We start from the raw sequence: 21,708 nt of genomic DNA, 5'->3' as shown, positions 1-21,708 counted from the left end.
GATTCAAACTAGTCCAGCTTAAACTGCTTCATAGGATCTATTATACGAGCACGGTCCTGGTAAAAATGGGTCTGATGAGTTCTCCCCTCTGCCCACGAGGTTGTGGCCAGGTAGGCACCTATTTACATCAGTGGTGGGAATGCCCGATCCTCCAGAAGTACTGGGGAGAGATTCTTGCAACTCTGTCCCTGACTTACGGGAAGGAGATTGACAGATCCCCGCGACTCTGCATCTTGGATATTTGGGAGGCCACTGATCTAACGAGGTCAGAGAGATTGTGGGTCTCCTTGGGATGCATGGTGGCCAAGCGCAATATTGCCAGGACGTGGAAAGGTGGAACTGAATTGAAATACTCTGATTGGGACTCTGATATGGATTGGTGTATGCAAGTGAGAGAGCGGTGTAGGAAAGTAGGGGCTGCCCGAAGAAGAGGACCAAAATTTGGGCCCCATGGAATGAAAGCAGAGGATGGTTGTGCACCCCCTCTGGTGATACCTCCCCACTCGCGGTGGATACTGAAACACTATGATCTGGCTCCCTATGACCGCACTTCCACTGACGTTGCCAGGAAATGATGCGTTTGTGGGGAAATTCATGAATCTCTGTCCATAGAGTTCTGGGGTCAAACCATACCTTGTCATCAGGGCTTCCTTCATGTGGGCATAAGACATCCTATTCTCACTGGGCAGGTCCAACAAAGTATCCCTCCCCTCACTCACAAAGTGACCCCACAACCCAGCTCCCCAACCCTTCTCAGGGACCCGGTGGGCTGACATTGCTATCTCATAGGCTGCAAACCACTGCCCAATATCCTCATGATGGTGGAAATCTTTAATGACATCCTTGGGAATATACACTCTGCTTTCTGAAGGCACATATGGTACGCTGCCACCAGAGGGAGCGATCCATAAGCCCTTTGCCTTGATCTCTAACTCCCTCAACATCCTCTCATGCTCCATTCTCATTCTCTCTCTCTCCAAGGACAACTTGTTATTCTCTATTTCCCTCTGACCTTCCATCTTAAGCTTAGCCATCTCCAGCTTGTGTGCCCTATTTCTCTCCCTGTCTTCCAACTCTCTGGGGGACAGGTCTTTGGAAGAGATGCTACTGCCAGGTGGGGATGGTACCCCTCCCCGACGGGAAACACTGGCCTATCCAGTTGCCCATCTGCATCCCCAGCTGGCTCCACCACTGACTCAGGAGCATTTTTTGCATCTACCCAGGCCCTCAGTGCCTTTTGGTAGTCATCCTTTTTAGAAATGCCTGGTGTAGCAACTTTCAATTTCTTGCAGACATGCTTGAGCTGTTTCAAATTGTAGGTTTCCAACCTCTCTTCCTCGAAATCTAGATCCATAGATGCAACAGATGCTGGCCTACTCATGGCAGTAAGAATTGGAAGTTCTCAGGAAAAAATAACAGTCCAAGGAAAAAAAAATCTACCAAAAAAAGTATGTGGTCGCGTTTGGTCTGCACTCACTAGTAGTGTACACCAATTAATGTATATGAGTCACAAATGCAGGTTCAAATCCTCACTGCTGACCACCAATGTTAGTACTGGTGGTCTCTAGTTGGAAAACGTAGGTACCTTTGACCAAATAGGGACCCTTGCTTCTAAGTCAGGGAAAGGGGATTACACTACTGGATAACCCCTGCTCACCCCCTTGGTAGCTTGGCACGAGCAGACAGGCTTATCTCAGAGGCAGTGTGTTAAGCATTTGTGAACACATACAGTAATACAGTGAAAACACTACAGATGGACACCACACAGGTTTTATAAAAATTATTATTCTTTATATAGACTTAACACAAGACCACAAACGACAAAAATCCACAATACTGTACTCAAAATTGACTTAAAAGATAGTAGAGTTAACTTAGTTCAAGTTGCTGGTAAATGCGACACAGTTCTCACAAAAGTACCTGGATGCATAACGCAAAATAAACAAAAGGCTCGCAGCGTTGGAGATGCATCGGTTCCTTGCTTCAGGGGAGACGATGCGTTGCACCTCAATGCTTGCACAGAGTAGAGGATGTGTCTTGATCCTTACCGGACAGAGGGTGATGCGTAGATTCTCGTGCTGCAGCCCGGTTGCGATGCGGCAAGATGGCGCTTTGATGTGATGCGACAATCCGGTGCGATGCGATAAGATGGCGCCCTTGATGCGACGAAGTTGAGACGATGCAGGCACACCCTGGCAGCCTTGCGGCAACTCTGTTCTTTGGAGCCGCGACAGGCCCTGCGACACGCTTCTCTGGTGATTCAACGGCGACGCGCTTCTCTGGTGATGCGACAGCAGACAGCTGCGACAAAGACACGCTTCTGGGAGATGCGGCGGCGGCATGCTTCTCCGGCGATGCGATGGCTACAGCTGCGGCGGCGACACACTTCTACTCATTGCGTCGCGCTTCCAGCTCCCAGCGACACGCAGGCTTCTGCAAATAGAATTCCCAGCAAGGAAATTCAGAGGGGAGCTGGTGGTGAAGTCTGTTGTCCCTAAGACTTCAGCAGGAGGCAAGCACAAGTTCAAGCCCTTGGAGAAATATTCAGCAAGATGTTGAAGTACACATAAAAGTTCCTTCTCCTCTCCTTGGCACTGAAGACACCACTGTAGGCCAACCCAGCAACACAGCACACTGGCAGGAGGCAGTCCACTCCTACAGCTTCCTTTGGTTCTTCTCCTTGGCAGAGGTTTCATGTTGTTGTTCCAGAAGTGATCTAAAGTCTTGGGGTCTGGGTCCCCATATTTATACTACTTTTCTCTTTGTTCTCTGAAGGCAGAGAGGCCTTTGCCTAGTCCAAACCAGTTCTGGTCAGTCCTGGAGCACTTTGTTGACAACACTCCTTCTTTCCTTCCAGAGTGCAGGGCAGAGACATCAGACGCACCACAGGAGGTGGAGCCAGCATTGTGGAGGGAAGGCCCAGCCCTATTCAGGTCCCAGGTGCAACTCCTCCCACCCATCTACATGCAGATCTTTCTATTCAGCCCTGTGCTGACTCACCCTCTCTCCTGGAATCCCCCAGCCCCTGTCACTCACAGAACCGGACACACAATACACAACCTAGCAGAGGCAGGCTTGGACAGTTAAACAAGAAAACACCTACTTTCTAAAAGTGGTATTTTCAAACACAGAATGTTAAAACCAACTTCATTAAAATATGTATTTTATCATTCTGAGTTCAGGCATACTAAACTCGAATTTCTACCATGTTTCCTGAGTCAGTTAGGATTATAAGATGTAATAATCAAACTGCCCATTCTGGCCTATGGGGAATAGGTAGCCTTGCAATAGTGAAAAAGGAAAATGGCTTTAATTCACTATTAGGACATGCCACACACACCAGGGCATGTCCTACCTTATACTTACAATGTACCCTGCCCTTGGGCCTACCATAGGGGGGTCTGATATGAAGATAAGGGAAGGTTTAGGGACTGGCAAGTGGGTGCACTTGGTCAGTCAGCATGGTAGTACCAGATGACACATAGGGTCTGCAATGGCAGACCTGAGACACACTTTACAAGCTGCTTCTGTGGGTGGAACAAACAGTGCTGCAAGCCCACCAGCAGCATTTGATTTACAAGCCCTGGGCACCCCTGGTGCACTGTACTAGGGTCTGACAGGTAAATCAAATAACCCAATCATAGAGTCACTAATCAATACATCAATGTAACATAGGGAGCACTTGCACTGTGGCACTGAATAGAAGTGGCACAGTGCCCAAAGCATCTAAACCAGCAAAACATATCAAAAACAGAGGAGGCAATCAGAACAAATGGAAGGGAGACTCACGCCAAAGGTACCAGGTTCCAAACTTTGGAACTCTCTCCCTGTATACCTAAGATCCGATTCTAAATTGCTTTCTTTCCGGAAAAAGCTTAAAACATTCCTTTTCGCTAAATAATCACTCCCGAAGCTACTGCGTTACGAGGCACTATCTTCTTCTATCTTAGCGCTTGGACGTCCTTGGGCAACAGTCGCGCTTTATAAAATTTCTTTTCATTTCATTTCATTCAGGTCTAACACTGCCCCTCTGAGGTGGGCAATCCAGTTTATCCAGCCTTTATAAGAGGACTTACTTGTGTCCTTCCAGTTGGCAAGAATCATTTTCACCTCAGATGTTAATAAAAGGTCAAGTAGAGCTTTATCAGAGTCAGTTCTTAAATTCGCGCTCAAGAAGGCCATAGGTAGGGTGGAGAATTCTTTGACCAAAGTAAAATTAAACAAACCAGTTAAAAAGGCAAAAAACAATTCCCAAAACGACTTTAATAGTGAACACTGAAATATAAGATGGGCTAAATCCCCCGTGTTGGTTTGTTATGATTGTGAATCGCTTGCCATACAGAAACACACGAAGGAGCTCACAGGCCCACACAACTGCCAGGTTTTCCTTTTCAGGCCATGAGTATGCCAATTCCATGTCAGTCAAACTACGACTGGCAAATGCCACAATATGTCTTTTACCATTTGGATGTACGCTATGCTGTACAGAAATAGCTCCTAGCCCCACCAGGATCACATTCACTGTGTCTGCAACTTAGGGTTGAAGTTTGCCACGATGGTTTTTTATATTTTTTACATTTATTTTATTTAATGTGATTTTATATAGCGCAAATATTACCCGAAGGTGTCAGAGCGCTTTACAAAAGAACTAGTTGCATTACATAAGGATTTTGGATTACATGAGTTACATAAGAGATACAAACAGAAAAAATTACAAATGTACAAGTTGTAAAGTCACACAAGGAAGAGATACAAACAGAACAAATTGCAAATGTACAAGTTGTAAAGTCACTCAAGGAAAAGATACAAACGGATAAACTGTAAAATCACATTGGAATGGTAGTAAGTACAAAGGTCTAATACATATACTAGTGGTTAGAGTTATATATATATTTATATTCACTGAAAAAAACATAGGTTTTACAGACGCTATAGTTAGGAATTAGCATTTAAAAAACCTTAGACATTCACTAAAAAAACCATAGGTTTCAGGGACGTTATAATTAGTTTAACATTTGACTCCTATAAAACCAGAGAAATTCGCCTGTTATAGTTAGTTGAGGTAACTATAACTCACGCGCCCGCAATGCACTGCTGATGATGTCACATATTACATCACTCATGACATGGTCAGTGACATCACTGATGACATCACTGATGACATCTCAATTGACATCACTCATGACATCACTCATGACATCATCCAGTGAATGTGTGTTTCTATCAAATGTAAATATGTTTTATATATATATGCCAAGGTGTATTGAAGAATGAATGCATTTACAAGTGCCTTAAGGAATTATTTCGGATGTGTGTGACTGACTTTACAAGTGAGTGATTGAACGTGTCTTACTGAATGCATGGGTTAGTGACTAAACTGTGTAAAAGTCTGTATTAGTCTCTCCATTGGTGTGTAAGCAACTGCATGGGTTGCTGAATACCTACATGAGTGTCTATATAGGTTATTGATTTGTTGTCTGAGTATCTGTATGGGTCCCTGAGTGTCTGTGTGGGTGGGTGGGTGTATGAGTCTGTGCATAGATGTCTGAGTGGGTGATTCAGTGGTTGTATGGATTAAAAAGTGCATCTGGAAAGGGCTGTATGTGTGAGTTAGTGTGTCTATGGGTGTGTTGGTGAGTGAATAAATGTCTTAGTGGTATATCTGTGACTAACTACATATGTTTTAAACCACTTTATGTGAGTGTTGGAGTATATAAATGGGTATACGTGAGACTAAGTTATTTCAAGAGTGGGTGTATAAATAAGTGTCTGCTTCTATCAGTGATTGTATAAGACAGTAAATATGTGTTAGTATCTGTATAAATAAGTGATGTGGTATGTCTAAAAATAACGAAGTTGGTGTGTATAACTGTATACATGATTAAATTGGTATGTGATTCATTCTTTGCATTACTGACTAGGCGTGTGAGTAACTCTATGGATTAGTGGCAGCGTGTGACTGCATGTATAGATGTATTAGTGCATATTATAGTCCTCTATTGATGAGTAACTACATGTATAAGTGACTGGATGTGTGTTTAGACCTAGGAAATAGTGAGTGCTATGTAGTATATGGCATTCTTCTGTGTATGGTTTCAAAAATAGTAGTCAGCATTTTAGAATGGGTGTATCAAAGTTTATATTAGAGCATCAGTATGTGCATCAGATTGTCACGTGGATGATGTCATCAGTGATGTCATCAGTGATGTTACTGACCATGTCATGAGTGATGTAATATGTGACATCATCAGCAGTGCATTGCGGGTGCGCGGGTTATAGTTAGCTCAACTAACTATAACAGGCGAATTTCTCTGGTTTTATATGAGTCAAATGTTCAACTAACTATAACGTCCCTGAAACTTATGTTTTTTTTTAGTGAATTTCTAAGGTTTTTTAAATACTAATTCCTAACTATAACGTCTGTAAAACCTATGTTTTTTTCAGTGAATTTTGAAGGTTTTTAAATGTTAATTTAATATTTTAATGTTTATAAAACCTATATTTTTTTCTATTATATTTTTAAATATATTGGAACTCTATTATACTTCTTGTTTTTAACTTTAAAAATCATGTAATGTTTTATATCATCCCCAAAATATATGTATATATCTTTTTGGGGGGAGAAAACTGCACTCCCATACCGGTAGAGTACCAAGCTCCATCACCACACGAATCCTATCCGCCATATTGCTAAACTCGTAAATGATGCGCACTTCGTATCCGACGAGTTCGTGGCACCGCGTCCCACGTAACATCCATCAATACGCATGAAGTCACCCCAGGTACTACTTTGGTATCCGACGGGTACGCAGTACCAAGCCACGCGTTACGTCATGTACGTATGGGGTCGCGCCTGCTGTGCGTTGCGTATTCGACGAGTACATGCTGCCAGGCCCTGTGTTACATCACAGACGTATAGTATCGCACCGGCTACGCCATTCCCTTTTTTTTTGGTCTAAAAAGTATATCTATATAACTTTAAACAGTATATGAGAGCACGCGAAAATCTAAATTATTTTAAACATTTATATATTTCTAACTGTAATAAACGTATATTATGATAAATATATTTTGTATAAATCACGTCAGGTGCGGCCTCCTTGCGTGCTCGGTGCGCGATTGCCATGTGACCTTAAAAATAAGCATTTGATTGGGTCATAACATTTCCCATTGTAACACTTGTACTGTGGTAAATAATTTAATTACCGGAACTTAATTTGATGCGGAATATCTATAATAATAGCTCAGTAAAATAAGAGGCAGAATCCGTGGTATTAGAGGTTCGGAAAGGGCTTTATTCCAAAATCAATTCGAATTGATGGACTCCATATTCCATCACCACGAAGGTTCAGGAAGTGAAGGACCAACTTTATTGACAAGTAATCATTTTTATACAATAGGCATTACAGTGAAACAGATGCAGGAGGCGTAACAGTTGATAACAAAGATAAGAACATACATGCGTAACTAAAATGGGTGTAACTGGGCGTAACTTAAAGAACGTCATCAAGTATGATGTTACAATAGGGTAGTTCCATGAAAGAATTTCGCAATGTCAGCAGAAATACTTGGCAGAGATGCGCGCGCAGCAGCATGACGTGTGATTGACGTGCGACTAGGGGGTGAAGGGGACTTGACATTTAGCTCTACATGTGGAGACAGAAGTCTGGGGTTATGTCAACCTAATCCCAAATCATATCTAACATCCTATGTTTAAAGAACTGTGTTATCCAAAAAGAGAGGTCTCTTAGGATAGAATCTTATTCTATACTGACTATACTGACTGTTAGTGCGTGTACAAGCGTCTAAGTGTCTACACTAGATGCGAGGGGGTAGGAATATTCCATGGTAACAGGGCTATGAATTACTTGCATAAAGACAGAGAAGCCGGGCCTTTTGCTCGGTAGCTGGAAGAATGTTTACTTAAACTACTAGACAGGAATGCATTGGATGAGGAGCGGAGCAGAGCAGATAATCTTGAAGGTGAAAGACAGTTTTTGGCAAGCAGGCAGATCGAGTCAGGCACCGTTAGCCGCGCAGGGAGTAGGACAAAGTTCATGGGTACAGATGCGAGCTCAGACTGGAGCTTTCAGAGGCAGAAGGCAGGAAAAGGCTTAATGGCAGAATCAGGGCCTACTCGCCTGAACTGTAAAATGGGATAAATGAATCATATAAAGCCGGTGGCCTTTCATACTTAGGAATAGAATATCCGGCCCATTCACGGCGGATCTGAAAGAGGACATGTTGGCGGTGGACGCACATGTGTTTGCGTCTTCATAACTGGAACTGGAGGAAACATACATGTATTTGTGATTTATACATGAAACCGTTGGGGTCCAAGATAGGGGACATAACTGATCATAAAAATCCATATTTCCACATTCCCTCCTTGTCCCCTACTTGCCCTTAAGAGATATCAATCTTCATCAATCCGTTGATCTGTTCATATAGCATCATTTGTTCTTCTTTCTTCTTCCGGGATGAATGAAATCTTGGTGGTGGAATACACGATGTGGCACACAGACCACAAATTGCTGGTCCACATTGTAGGCATAAGCAGCAACTGAATAGTATGAGAAAGCCAATTCCTAGGAAGGATAGGACCCTCCATCCAAAGGTAGATAATACACTCCAAAACCAACCGGACCAAGTCCAGGTGCCTGGATTCTGGTGTATCTGGCTTACAATCTTATGAAGGCGAGTTATGGCTTTATATACAGATGGCGAATTTTCTGGTATGAAAATGCAACAACTTGATCCGATGACCCTACAAGCTCCGCCCCTATCGGCCAGAATGACGTCAAGGACAAGACGATTTTGAAGCACAACAATCCGCATAGCAGACTGCTCTTCTGTTAAATTGCCTAAGGCGGAAATAGTTTCGTTTACTACTGCTTCAAGGGTTCTGGTTAATCTACGTATCAGTTTACTATTAGTGACTGTACCTATATAGGGAAAGAGACCTTTATTGAAATCTGTGTATTTTTCCCATGCTGTTTCAGTGTAGTCGACTATTGGGAGATCTCTCCGTTCTCTATTGTGTACTAAGTGAGTATTTCTATGATAATCAGGAGGAGCTAGGAAAACAGGTGGCAAAAGGAATCCGATGTAGCAGGTACCATCCCAATCTAGAGGCAGACGTATATATGCAGTCTGACCACATACAAAGTAGGAATGGCGAGAAGCTCTAAATGTAGATTTGCCTTGATCACTGAATTCTATTACAGTGATGCATTTACTATGGCCCATGTGTATGGAGCCATTCTTTCTTATACACAATTCACCTTTAACTGGAAATACTGACATAGCGGGCAAAATTGGTGCAGTTTCGGATTCGATATTCAGGATCATGAGATTAAGCGTGAAATTACCTAATCCATATACTTCATTTTCTAGATCAGTTCCTGTTCTTTTGGGAAGTCCCTCCTTGTTAGGGTAACAGACTTTGAGCAAGACTAAGTTCAGGTTTCCCCATACCCAGTTGTCTTGATAAACTGCGGAATTCGAATCTAGGGAATTAATTAAACTAAACCATGCTCCACAGGAGCCATTGTGTGTGAACGGATATGGAAAGAGAGGCAGAATTCCCTTATAGTTCTGATAGGGAGGGAGTCGGCCACATATCCAACAATTTGTAACATTGCTAGCCTGATGGGAATGATGTAACATACTAATAAAAGTGTTATTGCGCAGCGCAAATCTATATGACAACTCATGCGGGGGAAATTCACTAAAAGAATGTTCAGCAGTAACATTGTAAACATGTTTAGAAATAGGATAATATATGTGCAATAATATACTTGCAGCTATTATTAAAAGACATGAGAAAAACAGAATTAATAACGTCACTGTGCAATGACTACGCAGTGATTTACAGTACGCATGTTTTTTCAACTGGATTTGATTATTTCTTTCTCTATTCCGGTCCAGAGGATACATGTCAGAGACAAATTCAACCGATTCACCTTGGAGAGGACTTAAACAATCAAATTGTCTGACTTATTGGACCTCAATTTTAGTCTATATAGTTCTGAGCTCGTTTGCTCAACCAAGGGGAGCTTTGAGTCTGTCTTTGAGGAAATACAGGGTTTAGTCTCTATATCGGATGGTAATCCATGAAATTTCTTGATATGACTTGAATGTATCCAGCCTTTTCGACCTTCGATCTTCACGGCTGTCCTCGTGGTTAACAGTACGAGTTGAGGCGATTTCCACCTAGGATCCAGCTGAGACTTCCGGTCAAAGTTCCTCACTAACACCAGGTCCCCGGGAATTACGTCATGGGGTTTCACCTCGGTGTTGTCGGGAAAGGCTGCAGCTACCTGTGAACGACAAGATTGTAGTGCAGACATCAAGGAAGCTAGGTAATCTGTCAGCATATTACAGTCTACATCAGTTATTTTGCGTGGTATAGGCGTCCCCCACATATTTGGTGGTCTACCGAAGATCACCTCATAAGGGGATAGCCCTGTTCGAGAGTGCGCTACCATTCTCATGTAAAAGAGTGCAACTGGTAAGGCTACTACCCAGTCGACACCTTTCTCTCTACATATTTTTGACAATCTAATTTTCAGAGTTTGATTATGTCGTTCCACGAGACCTGCTGCCTCGGGGTGTCGGACACAATGAAACCTCCATTGATATCCTAACAAAAGTGAAACGTGTTTCATTAGTTCGGATGAGAACGGCTGGCCGTTATCTGAGTAGACAGCACGTGGTAAACCGTACCGTGGGAAGAATTCTCGAACTAACTGTTTGGCAGTAGTCGGGGCAGTGTAATCTGAAACCGGGTATGCCTCTGTCCAACGGGAAAGAGCACAAACAACTACAAGAACATATTTGAATCCTCGACATCGTTCCATCTGGATATAATCCATCTGGAGGACTTCAAAAGGGTGATCAGGAGGCTGAAATCCACCCTGTTCTACGGGAATGCTTTTACCTGGGTTAAACTGACAGCAGATCATACAGGTACGGACTTTTTGTTTAGCTGCTGCTCGTAAATGTTTGTTGAACCAAATGTGTTGAATGCTGTCTAGCATAGCTTTTTCTCCTAGGTGCGCTGGACTATGTATTGTATTAATGATAACTTGGACCATTGAGTCGGGAAGAAACCATACAGATTTTTCCTTCGTCATCCATCCTTGATCCGTTTGGATCCCTCCTAATTCAGTCCATTTCTTTATTTCGTCTGGTGTAGCATGTGTCTGTATGTCAATTACGTCAAGAGCGGGATCCTTAACCATCATGCAATGTGTTGGTGTCGGAACTATTGTCTTTGTCATGTCAGATGTGTGAGTTTGAGCAGTCTGTTTAGCTGTTCTGTCAGCTAGATCATTGCCTTGGGAAATGATATCAGTAACTTTCGTATGAGCTTTACATTTCATAATTGATATTGCAGTGGGTAGATGTATTGCATCTAATAAGGCATGAATGAGGGGTCCGTGCTGAATGTGGGCACCGTGAGAAGTTAAATAACCCCTCTCTCGCCACAGCACGCCGAAGTCATGTACAACTCCGAATGCATAACGTGAATCAGTGTATATGTTGACTTTCTTATTTGTGGCTTGAATACAGGCTTGTGTCAGAGCGATGAGCTCTGCTGCTTGAGCTGACAAGGTATTAATACGATTTGTTTCAATGACTTCAGTGTCTGTTGTGACTGCATACGCGGCCACTAGCTCTCCTGTACTTGTTCTCATACATGAACCATCTACATACAACGTCAGGTCTGGATCTGTCAATGGGACGTCTGTCAAGTCTTGTCTAGGTTTCGTCGTGATAGTAATAACTTCAATACAATCATGTGCTAATGGGTCTGTTCCGTTTACTGGTAACAGTGTGGCAGGATTCAATGTACTACAACGTCTGATTTCTATGTGTGGCTGAAACAATGTCAGTTCGTAACCAGTGAGTCTTGCTATAGTCAAGTGTTGTGTTTGTGTGCGGTTCAAGAGAACCTCTACTGCATGTGGTACTTGTACTGTCAATTGATGTCCTAACACTATGGCATCGCTTTGTCTGATTGCTAAAGCTGTCGCTGCCACTGATTTCAGGCACGCAGGCAGAGCCTGAGCTACGGGATCTAATGTACTAGAAAAATAAGCACATGGTTTGCGTGATCCTGCTTGTTCCTGTGTGAGTACTGACAAAGCAGTACCTTCGCGTTCTGTAACAAAGAGTGTAAAATGTTTATTGTAACATGGTGTTGCTAAAACGGGTGCTTGACATAAAGCTTTCTTTAGGCTTTCAAAAGCTTGTGTATGTTCCTGAGTCCAAGGGAGGACAGTCGATGTGGCCGCCTCCTGTGTTGTCAACTGAATGAGTGGTTTTGCTAGAAATGCATACTGAGGGATCCACTGCCTACAATATGAAGTGAGGCCTATAAAAGCCCGCACCTCCTTTTGTGTCTTGGGTATTGGCATGTTAGCAATTAACTGGATGCGATCTGGTGTAAGCTGCCTTCCCTCCTTGGACAGCGAGTGACCAAGGTAAACAACTCGCTGGACACAGAATTGCAGCTTAGAAGGGGACACCTTGTGCCCCTTTTCGGCCAAGAATTGTAAAACCGTCAGTGAAGCTTTTTCACATTCAGGTTCGCTTCTAGCGGTGATCAGCAGATCATCGACATATTGAAGCAGGGCAGTGTTGACTGGCATGTGTATACTGTCAAGTTCTCTTTTCAGTGCTTGACTATAGATGCTGGGGCTTTCTGTGAATCCTTGAGGTGCGCGTGTGAATTTAAAGCTTCGTCCATTTAAACTAAATCCGAACAAGTATTGGCTTTCCGGATCTATTGGGACGCTGAAAAAGGCATTCTTGAGATCAATTACAGTAAAGAATGTTGCTTCGGAATCAATGGCTGTCAGTAATGAAGAAATGTCTGGGACTACGGGGTATTGTGGTACAATACATTTATTTAATTCGCGCAGATCAATAACCAATCGATATACTGGCGGGGCTTTCGGATCAGTTCGTTTAAGAATCGGAATTATCGGTGAATTACATACATTGGAGTCGGTTTCCACAACCACTCCTTGGGTAATGAGCTCGTCAATGATTTGCAGTAAAGCCACTACAGCATCTGGGGGTAACTTGTATTGTCGCATTCGTGGTAGTACCACTCCTGCCTTTAGTGTGACTCGATATGGTGTAATGTTCATGCAACCAACATCTGTAGGGCCTTGTGCCCATAAATGTGTGGGTAAAGTCTGCAGTCGGTGATCCATGTCTCGGGACACATAGTGCCCTTTGAAATCACGTAGAAACAATCTTACTCCTTCCGGAGAACAACATATTATAGCTCCTAGAGCTTTCAAAGTTTTTATACCTAACAGGTTTTCTGGACATGATTTAGTAAGCAATAAATCTGTAGTTCGTGTCAAGGGACCAATCGTAAGGGGAAGTGGCTGTGATACTTCGTTAACGATAGGTCTTCCTGAAAAGCCAAGGGAAATATTCTGTGAGCCTGAGAGAGGTGCCCCTGGAACTTCACTACGTTTTATAGTTGTTCGGCTTGCCCCTGTATCAAGTAAAAATTTTCTATCTTGGCCTAATAGTTCACTGTGTACATAAGGTCCTTCTTGATCTACAGGGACCTCGATAAGGGGTAAGTCAACTTCCCTCTCTAGGCTGTTTCATGAGTATCGTTGATAATCAGGATAGTCATATTGTGCGGTCTGGTACATCTGTCGTGTCGTTGTTTGTGTGGCAGCAATAGGCTGCGGTGGCGGAGCTGTCATAGATTGTTGCGGAGCTGGCATGGACTGTGCATGCTGCGGGGCTCCTTGTTGGTTCTGATCCTGTCTAAGTGGCCGTGGTCTTTCTTTTGTATTACCTGTGGCGATATTATGTTTTAAAACTGGACAATCGTGTACATAATGGCCTGGCTGTTTACAATAATTGCATGTCCCTTTTACAGGACCTGCTGAAACACTGGACTGTGTCATACCCTTTTTATGACCGTCAGCTGGAACTGTCTGAGAAACTAGCATTTTCATTTTCGTGTCTTTCATGCGTCTTTGTTCATGTTCTTGTTCCTCTCTAATTCTATTGTGATGGTACTGTAGCATTTGTAACATTTGTGACGGAGTGTTACCTTGCCAGGTACTCTCGAATTTCAATACTCTATTCTTAACTTGGGGCAAGGAATTTTCAACTAATTTTGTCACAAACAGATGTGGATACGATTCGCTACTTGCTTTTATTCCACTATTTATACCAAAACATTTTTCGAATCGGGCATAGAAATCACTAGTGTCCTCATCGTGCTTTTGTTTACAGGCTGAGATTGCACCCCAGTCTTCCTTTTTCGTAGTTAATAAACGTGGCAGTACCTGTACTAGTAAACCTGGTAATGTTTTGGTCTTTTCCCCAAGCCCTGAACCTGGACCTCGAGCTTTTTCTTCGTTTTCTAATGCTGTCCAATCTATATTTTGGTCTCCCACCTCCCAATCCTTTTCCTTGAGTTTTTCGTAAATGCCCGCAGGCATTAATACCTTCAATATTGTCATAATGTCGGGATAGGTATACTCTCCCATGAGCAACATGTCTTTAATTTCACGGTGGAAACCCGCTGGTTCTTTGTCATGACTGGGTACCACTTTCTTCATTTCTAACAGTTCTATTTTAGATATGGGTGTATATACAAACACACGTTTAAACTGATTGTCATCACCTTTTATCGGGTGCACTTCGCGTAAGGGATTCTGTCTGTCCATATAATACGTTGTTCTTTTCTTGATGGGCAATGAGACATGTTCGGGGCATACAAAAAGAATGTACTGCTTTCTGAATTCTAGTATTTCTCTAATTAGCTCAGTACCTGAACCTCTCCATTTATTCGTGAGTAATTCAGTCAATATATCAGGTAAGGGGCCAGGATCGGAGTGTTGGCTTTTATATAATATAAGGAGTTGCTGAATCATATAGATACCAGCTAAACGCTGTTCATCTGGGGTGAGGTTCAAAAACGTGTGCGCTAATGTATCATCACTGTATTTTCCGGCACTGTCAACCCAGTGAACGGCTGACCTGGCTAATTCTTGTTCGTCCATAGAATCGAGTATATGATAACCCCTTCGTTCTCGAAGTAATTTGTCAGCAGCTTGGAACGAATGCTCGGGGGACCTTATATTTATTATAGGGGTTTGGAAATTTCTGTTATTATCTGGACGTATCGGACGTATCGGATCAGTAAAGCCTCTAGTATTATTACAAGATCTTCCTCTACCTACATAGGCCATAGTTTCTAACTGTCCGGTGGGTAGTTCTAATTCTTCCTCCTCCTCGGTTTGTTCAGGCTCGTCTACTGCTAATCTTTCTTCGTGTATTCGTTCTACTTCTTTACGGATCTTGCGGCACATAGCTATTATACATGATTGTTTATCATGTCTCCCCTCGGATATATTCCGACTCCATGTGGTAAGAATTTGCATTTCTTCCGGATTTACCCCTGGTCGGTCTTGATTTCTGATCACACAATTTATGAGGAAACGTAACAGTTCCCCCTGTATCTCCACTTTCTGGTACTCCAAGGCTCTATTAATACTTTCAGAATCTCGTCCTGACTGGACAAAGTGATATATATTTTCTAAATGTGTAGTCATTCCTGGTAGCCTCCCTAAATATATTGCAGCTCGTCGGATACGTAATGATGCCAGCAGCATTTCGTCCCCTTTTCCGGGCACCGGGTCATATCTACAATCTATTAGAAGTTCCTTAAGCGTGTCGGGAGTTACTAGTTTGGGCGTACGTTGGTGGGCTAATTCTTGAAAGGAAAGTTTATTTACTCTGGGTGGCGTAGAAAAAATGTTTGCTGTACCTCCCGTAGCACCACCTGGGGTGCTGGATGTGAAAGGATTCGTTGAACGTGATATAGCAACCATAGATGTGGGTACAGCTGTAGAAACAGATGTGCTTGCCGGAACTTGTGTCGGAGTTTGTTGTTGCGGAGGTACAGACGGAGGAGGGTCTTGGCGTTGAACCCCCTCGGCAGGCGGTCTATGTGGCGCAGCATTAGCATACTCGGGAGCTGCGTCGTCTAAATAAGAGGAAAGAAAAACATCTTCTGCAGTTCTGGGATGCCCTTTGGGATGTGCTTTTATCGGAAACAATGGGGGTGGCAAGTCTTTTGGTATCTCCGGAGTAGCCTTAGGTAACCCTTCGGCCAGAAGAGGATACATACCATTCATAAGGGCATTTCGTTGTCTGTCTACTTGTTCTGATTTTACTCGAGTACCTTCTTCAATTAATAGATTTTCTCGAACTTTATTTGAATTCTCCTTACTCTTCTCTTCCTGTCTACGTGCTTTTTCTGTACGTCTATACGATTCTTTACGCCATAATTCAATGGCATCTTTCTGTGATTGTCTAGCTTTCTTTTTCCATAATTCTTCCTCTACTTTCACGATGCAATCTGCATCCCAGGTCCCAGCTGCGGGCCACCTCTGACTTTCTGGTAATTCCTTGGTGTAGTCTACCCATAAATCAAGAAATAATATGGCGTCTAGGCCATGTTTATGATACATGAAGTACCCTGGAGTGTCCCTAGGAGGAATGGGAACAGCTTCTTCGAGTACCCCTTTTATAGTTTTGATCTGTCTTAATTTCGAAAAGAGCGGCATATTGAGAACTGATCTGATACCTAATTCTGACCACGTTTAATACAACAAAACACAATAATGAACAGTCATTCACACCACAATATGCAGAACGTATTTAAAACATTTTAACATTCAACATTTAATGGACAACAATGATAGCCATTTAGGGAACTAGTCACTAAGCATAATACTCGGCACTAACTAGGTAATTCTGAATTATATACTACAAATACTTGATATACTGCTAAACAGTACAGATACACTGCTAAAACAGTGCAGACCGGATTTGTGTACCCAAACCCGTCTTGACCGGCACAAACTATTTGCACGTCAGAACGCCTCCCCGACAATGGTACTCACCGGGTAGCTCGGAACGGAAAGCCTCGGAACTGAACTGAACTGGACTCGGACCGGACTGGACTGGACTCGATACTTCGGAACTTCGGAACTGGTGGGCCTCTGTATACCTCGGATCTTGCTCTCTCAGCTAGGCTCTGGTCGGGATACTTCGCACTTCTCACCGCCTCGTCTGGGTGTTGATCGCAGCCTCAGTTACCCCCGCTCGGCAGGAGGGAGATACAGGAAATCCTGTGGGTACGCGTTGTTGTCCGTCCAGCTGTGACAGGAGACCGGGCCTGCAACGCACCTCCGGCGCGTGAGATGAGAAAGTGTCCCTATTCGGGCGCCATATATGTGGTAAATAATTTAATTACCGGAACTTAATTTGATGCGGAATATCTATAATAATAGCTCAGTAAAATAAGAGGCAGAATCCGTGGTATTAGAGGTTCGGAACGGGCTTTATTCCAAAATCAATTCGAATTGATGGACTCCATATTCCATCACCACGAAGGTTCAGGAAGTGAAGGACCAACTTTATTGACAAGTAATCATTTTTATACAATAGGCATTACAGTGAAACAGATGCAGGAGGCGTAACAGTTGATAACAAAGATAAGAACATACATGCGTAACTAAAATGGGTGTAACTGGGCGTAACTTAAAGAACGTCATCAAGTATGATGTTACAATAGGGTAGTTCCATGAAAGAATTTCGCAATGTCAGCAGAAATACTTGGCAGAGATGCGCGCGCAGCAGCATGACGTGTGATTGACGTGCGACTAGTGGGTGAAGGGGACTTGACATTTAGCTCTACATGTGGAGACAGAAGTCTGGGGTTATGTCAACCTAATCCCAAATCATATCTAACATCCTATGTTTAAAGAACTGTGTTATCCAAAAAGAGAGGTCTCTTAGGATAGAATCTTATTCTATACTGACTATACTGACTGTTAGTGCGTGTACAAGCGTCTAAGTGTCTACACTAGATGCGAGGGGGTAGGAATATTCCATGGTAACAGGGCTATGAATTACTTGCATAAAGACAGAGAAGCCGGGCCTTTTGCTCGGTAGCTGGAAGAATGTTTACTTAAACTACTAGACAGGAATGCATTGGATGAGGAGCGGAGCAGAGCAGATAATCTTGAAGGTGAAAGACAGTTTTTGGCAAGCAGGCAGATCGAGTCAGGCACCGTTAGCCGCGCAGGGAGTAGGACAAAGTTCATGGGTACAGATGCGAGCTCAGACTGGAGCTTTCAGAGGCAGAAGGCAGGAAAAGGCTTAATGGCAGAATCAGGGCCTACTCGCCTGAACTGTAAAATGGGATAAATGAATCATATAAAGCCGGTGGCCTTTCATACTTAGGAATAGAATATCCGGCCCATTCACGGCGGATCTGAAAGAGGACATGTTGGCGGTGGACGCACATGTGTTTGCGTCTTCATAACTGGAACTGGAGGAAACATACATGTATTTGTGATTTATACATGAAACCGTTGGGGTCCAAGATAGGGGACATAACTGATCATAAAAATCCATATTTCCACAGTACGACCCCACCCATTTTACTCATTCTCTCTACAGCGTTTGATGAGAGATAACCTCTTCTGCTTAGAAGCTTTTTTGAAAAGTGTTTTCCTGTATACACATTTCTTATACTACACACAACATGCAACAATCATCTTGATCAATATTCATGCTCTGTACATTAGCCCTCCATGTGTGATTGCCATGCATCTCAAACATTTCATCAATAAACAAATATGTGTTACACGATGTCCCTGGTGTGTGTGTATACACATTATTGTGCTGCCTTTCGGCCTGGGTGTTGCTGGCTCTAAGGAGCATCATCAGCCACGGGCAGACTGCACATCCTAGATCACATGCCATCTCATTAACGATAGTTTCCCCCCTCTCGACACATGCTACACTAATCTAAATTGCACACTCTGTGAGGTCAAAACTACAAAAGAAACACACATAAGTACACTTCCTGGCCAGGCAAGAACTGAACAACGCCCAAGTCCCCGGAATAATTATTCACACCCCTACGCTGGCCTGGCGTACGAAGGCCCAGCCCACTTTGCGTACGTATAAATAGGATAACCACGAAGCCACACGTCCCTCTTCTTCCACATTACCTCAAATAATTTGCCGCATCCACCTCGCATATCACAATGCGTAATAAAAAAAAGAAATGGATCCATGAGGTGTACTCCATCCTGGCAATCAACACGGGCTCTAACTTGTGAGCCCTACTGCCCGTCGTCTACGAAAGGGATCCATGAGGTGTACACTCTCCTGCAATCAACACTCCATCTGAATTGTGAGCACTGCTGCCCGTAGTGTTTGCTCACACAACAATGACAGCAGGTAAGCAGAGCGGCCTGGGTGCACAGGGCCTCCAATTGAGCGCGCTGCAGCGAGAGGGGTGGGGTGCTTCAGCCTAGCTGCGCAGGTCCGAACAAACGATATTGCCATGTGTTATGATGTGATCTTTGACCTCATTCAGTCACATCTCTGTCTCATTTTAAAGATCTGCTGGACTGTACTGTAGGCCTGAGCCAGCGGGCAGCGCTGCCCTACAGACACCTCTTTAGCGCGGTACTGCGGGAGGGATGGGATGCATCAGCCAGACTGCGCACGTGCGAATAAGCGATATTGTCATGTGTTGTGATGTGATCTTTGACCTTATTCAGTCACATCTCTGTCTCATTTTAAAGACCTGCTATACCATAAGGTAGGCCTGAACCTACGGGCAGCGCTGCCCTACAGACACCTGTTGAGGGCGGTTCTGCGGGAGGGGTGGGGTGCATCACCCTGAGTGCGCACGTGCGAAAAAGCGATGTTGCCATGCGTAATGATGTGATCTCTGACCTCATTCAGTCACATCAGTCTAATTTTAAGGACCTGCTGGACCGTACTGTAGGCCTGAGCCAGCGGGCAGCGCTGCCCTACAGACACGTGGCGTTGGCTTTTAGGACACTGTAGTGAGCTCCTTACTAAGTGTACATGCACACAGGCTCCCGCATTACACGCGCACATTATGCTTCTAGCATGCGCTCTGTTCCGTTGGCATAACATATTATTTAACCGTGTGTAGTCTCGTGCACTCCAAATCCTCTTTGACTGACTGACTCGTGTTCAGCAATGGGGCACTTGCTCTTGGAGGCTCTGAGGTTGCGGAAATTGATGGTGAAAGAAGTGAGATTTGGGGGAGTACTGACTCCAGGCAGAAGTCAAGGTCTAGGGGTGTTCATATAGCACTGGTGGGTATGTTTGAGGCTTTACTCACCATAAGTAACTTGTTGATCTCAAGAATTGTTGAGATACTAAAGCGTGGACCAGGAGCGTTCTGTCGGCGCTCAGCAGTAAGGGGACCTCCAGCGGCTCCACAGTCGCACACGTGGACCTTCTTATGTTGTGGACGTTGTCACTGAAGACTTTAGCAACATTGTCACGTAAAGCCTGGCTGAGGGGGACTTTCATTTGAGCAGCTTGATTCTTAATTTGTTCTTTCACAGAGTCGACCAGCTCCTTAGTGTATCTGTAGTTGGTTTTAATCAGAGAAGAAGGACTGCTCCTGGTAGAGGTTCGGGACTGCCTGGTGCCGCCACCAATCATATGTGTTGTTTGTCTTCTTCCTTTGCTCCTCTGGTGCCCACCACTTAACTTTAAGATTTTTAGGAAGATGAATTGTATTTGTGCTTACCTGAGAGGTTCCCTTAGAATATCTTATATTTACTGTCCCCTCAGAGGTTACCTTAGGAGGACACTTTATGCTTAGTCTTACCTAAGAGATTCCCTTAGGAAGAAACAATATATTGGTTGTTACTAGAGAGGCTCCCTTATGAAGATGAATTATATTTATTGTCACCTAAGAGGCTGCCTTTGGAACATAAGGTATATTTCTTATTACCTGTGAGGCCCCCTTTGGAAGATAAAGTATATATATTTTTAAATGAGGGGCTTCCTTAGAAAGATAAATTATACATATTGTCACCTGAGAGGCTCTTTAGGAAGATAAAATATATTTTTTTTCACCTCAGGTGCTCCCAAAGAAAGATACATTACCTGAGAGGTTCTCTTAGGAACATACATTATATGTTTTGTCACTGAGAAGTTCTCTTAGGATGAAGAATTGCATTTGTTTTTACCTGAGAGGTTCACTTAGGGAGATGCATTTTGTTGATTTCCTGTTTGAATCTTAGTTGTAATGCTGTAGTTCTGGGAGAGGTGTAGATTATAAGGAGGAAGTGTGTGCAGTGATCAGGACAAGTATTGGATATTGGAAGTTTAATTGATTATGAAAGGTATCATCTTTGCTGATGTGCTGTTCTCAGTTGTCCTTGAAGAGCGCAGGGTGATTGATCGTCTACTTGGTATACGTGGTAGATGCGAATGAGTGCATGGTTTGTCCAAGAGATGGGTCTTGGCCTCGTGATCCTCCACCTACCTTGATTCTGACGTTGCGTGGGGCATGGGGCTTTAAGAGTCCAGCCGGTCACTTTATGCAAACCTAGCATGACGGTGAATATTTATCACTTACTCCCTGTTTTATGTCTAATCAGGTGCAGGGAAGACCAGGTGCAAATAATTTTCATCAGTAAATGATGGCAGATTACTCCTACCTTCGTTTGCAACTTCATCAAAGTACTGCAGCAGGTGCGCGTAGTAGGGGTTCTCCTCAGAGCCAGCCTACAAGACAAAAAACAGCGATCCAGCGTTAGAGGTAAGGATGAGAACATTTACTACCAGATTGAA

General features: G+C 43.5%; 1 protein-coding gene across 2 annotated transcripts in view; it reads right to left on the bottom strand.

Moving 5' to 3' along the window:
• The window catches only part of LOC146863617 (carbonic anhydrase 9-like), an 891,039-nt gene that overhangs the window by 180,047 nt on the left and 689,284 nt on the right, over positions 1–21,708 (bottom strand). For both annotated transcript variants that reach the window (XM_085627646.1, XM_085627648.1), the window contains exon 6: positions 21,576–21,642. In XM_085627646.1, coding sequence (XP_085483772.1) covers positions 21,576–21,642 — 67 coding nt within the window. The remainder of the gene's footprint in view (positions 1–21,575; positions 21,643–21,708) is intronic.

This window comes from Triturus cristatus, chromosome 2_1 (genome assembly GCF_964204655.1).
Source record: "Triturus cristatus chromosome 2_1, aTriCri1.1, whole genome shotgun sequence".
In the NCBI taxonomy this organism is placed as follows: Eukaryota; Metazoa; Chordata; class Amphibia; order Caudata; family Salamandridae; genus Triturus; species Triturus cristatus.
Note: the sequence above shows the minus strand (reverse complement) of the source record. Positions and strands in the feature narration are given on the sequence as shown.